Raw genomic sequence first — 12,853 nt, forward strand, 5'->3', positions numbered from 1 at the left:
CTATAAGCCAACCCTGTACCTTTCGTCAGAATCGGTTAAACTGTTAGGCCGTGAAGGTAGCAGACAGACACACTTTCGCATTTATAATATTAGTATGAATGAGAAAGTTTGTCTGTTTGTTTTCATTTCATAGTCCATCTGTTTAATCTTAATCAATTTTGATTAAAGGTAGAAAAATCTCGTACTGCGTCAGCTGTGGCTAAATGGAGATGGACCTCCTTTACGTAAAATAGGCATAAAGTTTAGATAACTCTAATATGGCAATACGTGGTCATATAAAAGTATGGCAGACAAAATAATATTTTGCTTTTAAATTCAAAATCTAATGGTTTCGTTTTAGTTGGAGTATTTCTACTGTACATCTCGTCGCTTAAAATTACACGAACTATTGAGTAGTCAGTTTTCCCTTCCAATAATGATATGGGTACCTTCAAGTCAAGAGTAAATAGATATCTTCTAGGCAAGCGCGCTCCATCTTAGGCTGCATCATTCACTTGCCAGCAGGTCTGATTGCAGCCAAGCGTTAGTCTATGAATTAAAAAAAAAACTACGAATCATCATGACTCTATATTATAGCGTTTAAACCATGTTTAAACTAACGTGAGTGATTTCCATTATAAGTGTAGATAGTCACGGCTTGTACGGATTGTAAATACATGAGTATAGCCGTAACAATATATACATACATATTATTATGTACAATCGAGGCATCTGAAGAAGTTTCTCGAAGATAAAAACAAAATAAAATAATAATTGATGCCATAACAACATAATTATAAGGATCTAAAATAGATTGTAGGAAGTAATTAAGATCGATTGATGGATGTTTTGATTAATTAATCATGTTTTAAAAATGATTGTAGCTAGTGTTTAGTTGATCGTTTAGATATAAGTTTGATGGAATCCTTGAGAGCTATGTTATTAGAAGCATGTTTTTATGTGAAGGTAATTGTAGTTGTACACAAAAAAACCTGCTCCTTATAACATGGTTATTATATCCATACAGTAATATCGTGAAAAACAAAAATGTGGCTGTTTGTCTGTCTATCGTTCTGTGAACCATCAGATTAAGCTATATGTTGATATCGATCTCTTCTTTTTTAAATTTATTTATTAACCCCTGACCCAAACAGAGGGTCGTTATAAGTTTGACGTGTGTATCGGTGTATCTGTCTGTGGCATCGTAGCTCCTAAACTAATGAACCGATTTTAATTCAGTTTTTTTTTTGTTTGTAAGCTGGCTTGATCGAGAGTGTTCTTAGCTATAATACAAGAAAATCGGTTCAGCCGTTTGAAATTTATCAGCTCTTTTCCAGTTATAACTGTAACATTCACTTGTCGGGGGTGTTATAAATTTTTAATTTACACTTGTAACAATGATTATAGCTAGTGTTTAGTTGATCGTTTAGATATTAGTTTGATGGAATCCTTGAGAGCTATGTCATTAGAAGCATGTTTTTATGTGAAGGTAATTGTAGTTGTACACAAAAAAACCTGCTCCTTATAACATGGTTATTACGTATTCTAGAAACCAATATATATGCCTGTGGTGTTTTAGATTTTTCTAAAAATATGTAGTTTTAAAATTACAGGGGCTCAACGATTTGTATGTGAATTTTTAAGACCGCGAAAACGAATATTTTAACAGAAATCTGGAAAACCACAGGCATAGATATTAGTTTCTAGAATATGTCTGCAAAATTTGAAGGAGAGACCCCTCTTAAGGCATATTGCATTTGGCCCACCCTGGAATTCAAGCCATGACCTTGTCAGTCTTAGGTACTTGCTGACCATTAAATAACAACGCAGTTATTATGTACATAATTGCGAAAAATTACGAAAGAGACTATACCGAAAAATTATATCAGTTATTATAACGCACTAATTTACAGCCTAATACATGATTTCTTGGTGGGGCCCAACCCTACTACTTCACCACCCTTCTTTACTTCCATTACTCGTCAAGTGGGGGCCTTTTACACTGGCAGTCTCAGTTTGACCGGTGCAGTGTAGATTAGTCACAGAGATTAACAAAAATACGTTTAACAGAACCATATTAGAGTATCACAGAGTAATACTTTGAGTCGGCAAAGTTGCAAAGTCAAGATGTGCGGAGAAATGGGAAAGGCTGTGTTGCGGGCTCTGACCGGAGCTCTGCTCTTCAGTTTGGTGTCTGATGCTGCTTATTTACAGGTCAGTTAATTTTTTTTTTAAATAATTAAAAAAAAAATTATCAGTGAATACTAGAATGTCAATGAATTAGTGTTAAAATTAAATCAAATAAAAGTGTTGACATTTTCACTTTTTTAAATAAGTAAAAAAATATATAATTATAATTCTCTAATTCTAAAACTTCAACGAATAGTTAAAACTTCATCATCAAACACGAGTATTAAGATTTTTTTTTACAATAATTGTATGGATAATATATTTTTTTACAATAATTCCATAATTATAATGGAATATTAATTCTTGTATGTCTGTATGCTGTTTAGATCTATTAATACTCAGCTTGCCTTGGCTAGCTCTTGTATGTTAAAAAGTCCCTATTGTATCGTTTTATTACAGTTTTTACTAATTTTCACCAATAAATAGAGTTCTGTTTGGAAAGTTTCTATACAAATGCTATACCGGATCAGGTCTGAAAGTAAATAAATAAAACAAGTCAAGTCAAAGCCAAAAAACCAAGCTAAAAATACGACTATGTTCATCCGTCACTTTGGTCTTTTTTCTGTTTTCCCCTAACTTTGGCAGTTTGAACAAATTGAACAAGCTCTCCTGATTGACTTTTTGAGTTGTGCCGCTTGTTTTTTGGTGTTTGAACAATAACACATATTTTTAGAAATCGTAAGTTAGGGCTCTGTGGCCGATACTGGTAAAAAATACAAAAAAAAATGGTTGTGGTCATCAAATTCAAGTGAGATCATAGAAAGGGTATCTGCTGTTTTTAAGAGAAGTAACCCTAGCGCGCTCCCCAGCACTTTCCATATAAACGTAGTTTAGTTCTCATTGAATATTAATCATTCAAACTCTTTGAAATGTTGTATCTAGACACGTTTTCTAAATAAATATCTGTGTGTGATTTGTCATAACTTCTAGCTAACTATTAGCTGAAATGCATTGTCGTAGCAAGCACGCACATCATAAATTACCCCAATGACAACAATTGGGTTTTTTTCAAATTGGCCAGCGGAACAATGTATCGCTGATTTCTAACAACCTACCGAATATTATTCCAAAGCGCGTGAATCTAACATCCAAGCAACGTTGATTAAACTGCGACGCTATGCAAATATTATGTCTGTTCATAGAACAACGCGAACTGATGCTTCATTACACATCTGCGCGGCGAGAATCTTGTATGCTCATTTTGCACTTCTATTACGTATTTTAAACTCTGTGTTCGGAGTAAAAGTAAATATAAATTGGAGTGGATAAAAGTTTGGGTCCAGTTTGATTAGACTTTTTGGCAAAAAAGATGAATACCAAAAGACGGATTGATAAAATTTGAACGGCCGCATTTTCCGAAATCGATCGTTGATTTGTAGGGTTCCATACCCGAAGGGTGCCGACGGGATCCTATTACTATGCTTCCAGTGTCCGTCCGTCTGTTAGCGGGCTTGGCTGTATCTCGTGAACCGTAATAGGTAGAGAGTGGAAATTTTCACATAATGTCTATTGCGACTATGACAAAAAATAATAAAAGTTTCGAAATGGCTGATGTGAAAAAAAATTATATTTCTTGCACTATGGGCACGGAACCCTTGTGTTCGTACACAAGGGACTCGCACTTGACCAATTTTATAAATACAGGCTATAAAGTAAGTATGTAGTCCAATTTGCACGGGGCTTGAAGGCTAACTTGATCGTGTGGGGATGTCAGTTTGCACGACAAGCATAGGTACATTGGGTGTACTAGATTGGATCGGGACTCAAGCCATCATGCAAATTGGAGGATATACTTGATGATATTATGTAAGGAACATAGCCCGCGACTTCGTTCACTTGGATTTATGTTTTTTAGAAACCCCGTAGGAGCTCTTTGATTTTCCGGGACAAAAAGTTGCTTATGTATTTCCGGGATGCAGGCTACCTCTGTAGCAAATTTCATATAGATCGGTTAAACGGATGGGCTTTTGAGAATCCCGTGGGAACTCTTTGATTTTCCGGGATAAAAAGTAGCCTATGTCCTTCCATGGGATGTAAGTTTTCTCTATACCTTTCATTAAGATCGGTTCAACTGTTGGGTCGTGAAAAGCAAGCAGACAGACACACTTTCACATTTATAAAATTAGTGTGGAAGTATGAATGAATGAAATCCATAATTACTTGAATAGTCAACAGAACCGGTTTTGGCAAATGTAAAGTTCATTGAATTGTATTATTTGACTTTTTCGGATGTAATGCTTACTAGATTTCAAATAACAAGACATATTGATAAATGGCAGATATTAGATTTGTCGAAGTCAATGGAGCTTCTCATTTTGATCCGATCACGTGTAAGTAGGTATACCTATTACATGATACACGAAGAATCGAGACATGAAAACAGAATAAAATGTTGAACAAGTGATTTATATTTTTACAATAGTAGGTATTATTATATTATCTAACAAGAATATCACATCCATCGGTATAAAAAAAGTGTTTTCCCGAGAATAGATTTTTTTCTTCTTTTTTAGCTAAGGTTTGGTGGTAAGCTTGCATCCCGAGGGCATAAGCTACTTTGTCCCGGAAAATCAAAGAGTTCCCATGGGATTATAAAAGTCCAACCGATTTTGACGAAAGTTTTTAGAGAGATAGCTTACATCCTGGAAATGCACTTAGACTACGTTTATCCTAGAAAATCAAATAGTTTCCACGGGATTTTAGAATACCTAAATCAACGCAGAAGAAGTCGTCGGCGTCATCTAGTTTCAAATAAAAATATCACAGAAATGTCGAAACGAGTAGGTAAGTAGGAAAAGGGCCGGACAAAGGAAACTCTCAACTGAAAAAAGGGAACAGCCCCGTCCAGTTACAGAGGTGCGCATTTGTGAGAACACCTCAGAATACCAATTTGACGGGCGCCGAGTTTCAAACAATTTACACTTTGAGTGCCTTGATCAAAGAAATGAAACTAAAAAGCAGGCCCTATGAAAATAAGAAGAAATTTTAACCAACAGTAATTCTCCTTTGAAGAGCTCAGGAGAAAACGTAAAGGGAAATTGCAAAAGTTATTGTGCCCTCATGAGCACGAGTTATGGCAGAAGGTGCCTCGAAAGTGGTCCGCGCCCATTTTATTGCCATAATTCTGGTTCAAACGCCAATTATATCAAAACTTCTGGCGCGTGAAATACGCACCGGTTCGAGGAACTTTTAAAATTATTGTGATCTTTATCATTTTGGGATTTACAGCTGCTAAATCTTTGGTACAAATCAAAGAAAGTGTTACGAAAGATTTCTATAAGAATTAGATAATTCAACTTTTAGCTTTCGTTAATTTATAGCAAACCATCCCAAAAATATGGTCCTATATACCTATCTATAATATCTTTGGTTCTCAACCGCTGAACTGATGTTGATGAAATTGAGGACAGATATAGCTTTTATCCTGGAAACAGATAAAGGGTAGATAGTAGATAGGTACTCTTTATCCCGGAAAATCAAAGAGTTTCAATGGGGCTTAAAAAAAACTAGTGAATATCTCATCGATCGTGATTATCATAGATATGTGTGATTATGAACAGCATAATCTTTTTTTTTGAAGTCGTGTAAGAAAGTAGCGCTTTTCATCAGCTTAGCGTAAGGCAAGGTTGTTTGTTGGTACAAAGCAACGAAAAAGTAGAAATAATACACAGTTTAGGTATAAATAACTATTCGTTGAAAAATATATTAAGGAGTATTGAAAATAATAGAGGCAGTCAACTTATTTCACGGGAAATAACTTTCAGCATTGGATTAAACGAAAAGAATGACTGTCAATTTTTGTTACCCATATTTTATTTTAGGGCGCAAAAATTGGAAAACTAATAAGCGAGAAATAAGAAAAGTTTCGTCGCAAAACTAATAAAATTCTCCAGTTAAAAGTTTCGGTCCCACTGTTTGTTCAGTGTAAGTTGTAACTATAGAATTGTGTGCTCAGTACCTTCGTCCCGTCGTTTTGATACTTTTCTATCTATTTTTATAATCTCATAGAGAATTTTGTGTTTGTTTGGGATTACTTGCTAAACTTACGCTGAAAGAACTAAAAGAGCGGTTTATGGTAATGTACCCCTAAGTTTGGCATATTATGTTCTTTTATCTACCTACTGCTATTTGACTGCTATTTACTTTGTTTATCTGTGATTTCATTTCTTTAGCATTTAACACAATAGCATTTAACATAATATTATAGAATTTATCTATGAGTAGTGGTGAGACTGAGTTGTTAACTCTTTCTATGAATTTTTTGAAAAATGCAGTGTGGTAGAGCAGTGGTTTTAATTTTCTTAACTAAAAAAATATTTCGTAGTCTGGTATTTATTTATCTTGTTACCCTGAAAATCAAAGAATTCTCGAGAGATTTTTAAAAATTTACATCCACGCAGATGAAGTCACGTGTATTACAATATAGATCGCCAAACACACCATTATGCAATATGAAAAAGACAGACCTTTTTCGCAAGTACCAAATGTCCTTGTAAATCAAAGGCGACACTACGTCTTTCCAAGAAAGGAGAAGTAAGTCCCTAAAACGCCTAGCCCAGATCCGTGCGAGTGCAATGTTCGCCAGTCACGACTCACGGCCGCCCGGCGCTTGCGCAGTGCGCGTTGCCTAATCGCTTGATTAGCTGGAATTTACTTAAAGGGCTTTGGAGAGTTGTGAAATTGGATATTCCAAGTATAATACATACAACAAGACTGTTACTAACATTTAATGAGGTCTATCTATCTTTGCTGTATCTATTCTACTCCCTTTACAACCTCTCGTACTGCCAAGGGTCACTGGTAGAGATCTCTTATAGAGACAAGTTCTTCCCTGTCCACTTTTTTGTTCTTTCTATCTATATTATTATTATAACTTTCTGGTTCAAATAAAAAAATTAAAATATGTAAGTACCAGTTGTTATCTATGAAGTGTGTCTGTCTGTCTGCTAACTTTTCACGGTCCATCCGTTAAAGCGATTTTGATATTTTGGTACAGGGATAGCTTATATTTTTGAGAATACTCTGGATTACTGTGTATTCGTTTATAACATCTAAGCTTCTTAGTCGGTATAGAGAAAGTAAAGAGAGTCTCAAGAAAATATTTATATTTTTCTGTTCTACTTACTCTACTCCATAGAATTAGTTTACAACTAACTCGTACTAAGACTAAGTCGAGTCGAGGAATTCAGTTACTGTAAAAATAAAAAAGTTTTTTTCACTATCCACTACTCAGCTTTGGCATTAGCTAATCTCAGATAGTTTCTTTTAATAACTGAAGGTTATATTATACAACTAGTATGATTTAGTTTTATCTAATGATTATTAAAGGTAGAGATAAGCACAAAAAGTTGTTGCGCAAATGTAAAAATTAAGGTCAAAGTATATCATTGCATTAAATTTTTTGTACAAGCAATAAGTGTTCACTTGTTATCGAGTAGTACTTAGTTTACGCCTGTTACTACAGTGTTTAGTTATTCATAATAATTTATCTTTGACTGGTTCTGTTTAATTATAACTATGGAAAATGATCATCGTCATTGTCAATAGTTCGATAGACGCCCAGTACTGGACATACATAGGTCTCTTGTAGGGACGTCCACAGACCATGGTCTTGCGCCACTTGAAGATTCGTTTGATGTTGTCTATCCATCAAGTGTGGGGTCTTGTGTGGGGTCTGCAACGCTGTGCTTTCTGGTACGAAGTTATTATTCTTGCACCTTGTAACCCCAATATCTCACCTCAGCTTCGCAATTCATTGCGCTATATAATTATTTAGTAGAAAGTATGTAGAAGTTCCTGAGACCTGTGTTCTGCACAGGACGTCTATCAGTTGGCAAAGATGATGATCATTGTCAAATAACAAGTGTAAATTAAAAATTTTCAACACCCCCGACAAATCATTTTCAAATAAATAATTATGTATATGCCAATTGACAAATGACAGCTTGACATTTGTCAATTGACACTTGAATATTATGAACCTAAGGGTTATCTAACCTTCTTTTCTACAAGAAAACTAGAAAATAGCTGATAACTTTTAAACGGCTGAACCAATTTTTTTGGATTATAGCTAAGAACACTCTCGATCAAGCCACCTTTCAAACAAAAAAAAGTAAATTAAAATCGGTTCATTCGTTTAGGCGCTACGATGCCACAGACAGATACACAGATACACAGACACACAGATACACAGATACACACGTCAAACTTATAACACCCCTCTTTTTGGGTCGGAGGTTAAAAAACCATTTTCTTAATAAGCTTCTCTGTCACATAAAGGGGTTTTTCGTTTATTTCGCTGAACCACAATAACTATAACTCAGTCAAGGTTATCCACATGTTATATAACTGTGACTGATTGTATCTCACGGGCCTTTCACTCAAGGTGGTTTGATTTGCCAACGTAATCGTGACATTTCACTGTCCTCGATCTTAACATAGATATCTACATTTCACTTAATTTACCATCTTATTTCTTGAGTTATAAAGTTCATTATAGCAAACTTTGTTTGTTTGGTTTAAGCATGAGCTTTTCGCAACTTTTGTGTTGTGTTTTGTAATGCAATCGACAAGTTTATTTTTTGTTTATTTTCGCAAATGTTTGAACTTATGTTTTATGCGAAATATTTTGGTATTTCGTTTGCTCTCTTTGTTGCTTTAATGATTTTCGGAAGGTACTTAACCGTTTTAGTCAGTATGTATAGGAAGGACTACTTGTTATTTAGGTATTTATTTAAATCATTTTATTGCTTGCATTATGTAATAGAAGTAACTGAACTTGATTAGATTAATATGCTTAATTGAATAGCTAGTCTATAATTACCTTTATATTTTGTTTCAGAGATATGAACCCTATCCATTTCAAGTCGCTCAAGAGGTATACCGCAAACCTCTGAGGGAACACGAAAAGCCTCAAGACCTCAGGAATGTGCCAGGCGTGCCAGGAGTCGACTACCCCATCTACCACGCAGTGCCAGACACCAGCTTCTCCTGTGCTCACGTGCCAGTCCACCCTGGAATGTATGCCAATGTTGAAACTGGATGCCAGGTAAAAACTTATTTTATTACTATTGACAATTTCAGGATTGTCTATCAATAAAAGCGAAACGGGTTGCAAGTCTAGTTTCATCAAGTTTGTTTGATCCAACCTTGATAAAACTAGTTTAACCTAACAGTTTAACCGATTTATTGAAAGGTACAGAGTTAGCTTACATCCCGGGGACGGACATAGGCTAGTTTTCATCCCGGAAAATCAAAGAGTTCTCAAAGACCCATCCGGTAAACCGATTTATATGAAAGCTACAGAGGTAGCTTGCGTCCCGGAAAAGCAAAGAGTTCCCACGGGATTTAAAAAAACCTAAATCCACGCGGAGTCATCTATCTAGGAATCATCTAGTTGAAAATAATATGATTTGTTGTCTGTTTGTGATAAACATAAACTAAAATCTCCTTGGATCTATTTTGGTGAATAAAGCTTCGGAATTTCCGAAAACATTCCTTTGCTCTCTTGTTCCTTTCATGTTAAGAGGGTCCCGGAAATATTTAGAGAAGCGAAATAGTAATTAAAGGGTTATTAATTTATTTAGAGGTAGCCTTTGATGTATAAAAAGTACTCTCGAAAAGGCTTAAGGCCTGAAGCGATCGGTAATGGCCTGGAATTGACCGACTCCTTTACGTGCCCTCGGCATTTCTTTAATTGCGTTTGTCTTTGTACCAATAAGAGCTCTTTACCAATTTGTTTAAGTTTATCCAGTAGTTTATTTACTAAAACTTTTTGAACAGATTTGTTTTCACGTGCTATTTTTTGTGAAAAATTAAATATATGACATGCTGTACCTACTTTGGTTGTTACATTATCATGACCAGCATCATTATCATATTATGTGGTTTCCCATGATGGTTTGTGTTTCAGTAATTAAAGGAAAAATATGTGAATTAATGTTGCGAGCCTTATATTTTCGGCCCGGTTTTGCCTGATATTATTGTCCTCCTTTGAATTTCTACCTTCAGTTAGTCAGTGAAGCAACCGTTTTATATTAATTTTGATATAAACTCAAATTCAAATAATTCCATGGGAATAAAGGCCTGAAATCCTAATTCGAATTCATCCCCTTTATATAAGTTTAATTTTCCCCTTAGTGCCCCTTTCACGAATTGATTCTTTTGAAAGTTTGACTTAATTAATTTTCTAGAAATAACGCGATTGAAATTATAATTTCGGATTACGAAGTTGGTGAGTCATGCCCGCTAACAATGTCTTCAAACTTATTCAATTTGGCCTAAATTGGTTCGCCATAGTAATTTTGTGACGTGGAAATTCGCTTAAGAACTGATTATTTACAGTTCACTCTTAGGAACCGATGATCTGATAAGCGGTGGGGGTTTAAATAGAAACCAATTGGGATTTTAATCTTTAGTAATCTAAGGAGTTTAGTGGGCTATTGGATTTGATGGAAAATATAAACTTTGCGTGTTTGGATTTAGTTACTTGATTTCCCTATAACGCACAGAAAGTGATAAAGGTGGATAATATTAAGATACTACCTTAGTGATACCCGCGCAACCACCAGTCCGTTGAGGAACAAACACAGGTTTGAGTGGGTGCAAGCCCCACATAACCTCTCCGTTTCCCCTGACGGAAGGGTATGAGTTAGGCATTTCCTGTGTATAAAAAAAAAGATTGTTCGATCAGCACATTGTGCCGGCATTCCTATTTTAAGAGATTGTTGGTATTGAAATTGTTAAAAGTTAGAGGTGCATGCCCGGAATCGAACCCCCGACCCCCCGTGTAAGAGGCCGACGTCTTTACCACTAGGCTATTACTGTTTTTTACAACGACTTACGGGTCCTTACTTTTGCTATTTTGTCATCAGGCTTACCACGTGTGCCACGACGGTCGCGAAGGTCACCAGGGAGCGTCGTTCCTGTGCACCAATGGCACACTCTTCGACCAGGCCAAGTTCGCGTGCGACTGGTGGTACAACGTCGACTGTTCGCAGGCTATTGAACACTACAAGTACGTATTGAATTGATCTGTTAGTGTTTGAAAAACTTTACTGTTATAATTACAAAATTTAAAAACCCCCCGACACAAAAACCTCTATAAGAAAACTAGAAAAAAAAAAAAAAAAAAAAAAAAAAAAAAAAAAAAAAAAGAGCTGATAGCGTTCAAACGGCTGAACCGATTTTCTTTGATTATAGCTAAGAACACTCTCGATCAAGCTACCTTTTAAACAAAAAAAAACGAAATTAAAATCGGTCATTCGTTTAGGAGCTACGATGACACAGACACATACACAGATACACACGTCAAACTTATAACACCCCTCTTTTTGGGTCTATAGACGTCCATTGCTGCATATAATATGTCTCTTGTAGGAAACTTGCTGCCACCATCCAGTGGCTTTCTGCGACTCTTTTGATGTCCGTCTGTCCACTTAAGTGGGGGTCCGCCAACTTTGAATTTTCCGATACAATTTTAGGACCTTGACATGTACTTTTAAATGTATCAAAGCCCTTAAATAAATAAAGAAAAAATAATTTTAGGACCTTGGGTACCCAAAGTATTTTAATCCGTGCCTGACCCGTTGCCACTTCAGCTTCGCAACTGTTAAGCTGTGTTGGTTATTCTGGTTCTCCTACGGATGTTCTCTAACTCTAAGCAAGGTTGAAATTGATATACCGAAAATGAAACACATATAATATATCTATTACACGTGGCAAAAAGCTTAGTTTGACTGTAGTTATCAGCAAGGCCGCCGCGCCTCAGCTATATCGGTGTGAGTCGCTCATAACAGTTTTCGTATAATTTCAGGTTAAACGCAGACCCCCTCAAGAACCCATACGTGCCGAAGCCCAAGCCTGAAGAGCTACAGGAAGAACCTCACGGCGTCTACTATAGAAAGATACACGACTAGGTCCGTAGGTCATATCGCCATCATGCCAAATAAGTAATCGATTAAATGAAGAGATGAAACTTCTGTAAAATTAAGGCTTTATATGTGCCTGCAGTGCACATTATGAAGCTATTAGGGTTGATACACACGGGTGCATAAAAGAATGGTGCGGTCAAATAGCACTAAATGGCAATGTATTGCGTGCAAAGCGTACGCTCAAACTCAAAACATTTATCTATTCAAAATGACTACCATTGTACTCTTTTTAACCGACTTCCGAAAAAGGAGGAGGTTTTCAATTCGTCGGAATCTTTTTTTTGACTATCAATTGTTGAATCTGTAATGTACTTAATGGTGATAATTAATTATGTAAATTTAAAACTAGGCTTGGAAAAAACAGTTAAAAACAAAACATTTTTTGTTTGACATATGATTAAAACATTTTTGATTAAAAAACGTAAATAATAACACAATTTGAAAATATTTTGTTTCAAACAATGCCAACCATGCTTAAACTGAAGACTGAGAAGTTGGTAAAAATTTGAATGGATAGATCGAAGTGGCTGTTTGACCGCCCGTTATTTCTGCCGTTTGTTAATTTCCATCTTAGAGTTACACCAGAAATTCTATTATCATTACATTCAGAACAAGCTCGAGGTGCAAGCCCCAGCCACCACTTGCTTAGTTTTTGTACTTCTTAAGCATAGCATTTATATGGCATTGTGATGGCGACGTTTCCTTCTATAAAATTTATTTATGTTAAAGCCTGCTCAAATACCATCAATCAT

The 12,853-nt window shown here is 35.7% G+C and overlaps 1 protein-coding gene across 1 annotated transcript; it reads left to right on the forward strand.

Annotated features, from left to right (window-relative positions):
• Positions 1-1,979: 1,979 nt before the first annotated feature.
• Positions 1,980-12,397, forward strand: LOC123865873 (U-scoloptoxin(01)-Cw1a-like). The gene is made up of 4 exons (XM_045907073.1): positions 1,980-2,193; positions 9,011-9,217; positions 11,043-11,185; positions 11,984-12,397. Exons 1-4 carry the CDS (start codon positions 2,107-2,109, stop codon positions 12,084-12,086), a joined length of 540 nt encoding a protein of 179 aa, XP_045763029.1. The 5' UTR covers positions 1,980-2,106; the 3' UTR covers positions 12,087-12,397.
• Positions 12,398-12,853: the final 456 nt, after the last annotated feature.

The sequence above is a fragment of the Maniola jurtina genome, chromosome 6, assembly GCF_905333055.1.
Source record: "Maniola jurtina chromosome 6, ilManJurt1.1, whole genome shotgun sequence".
NCBI lineage: Eukaryota > Metazoa > Arthropoda > Insecta > Lepidoptera > Nymphalidae > Maniola > Maniola jurtina.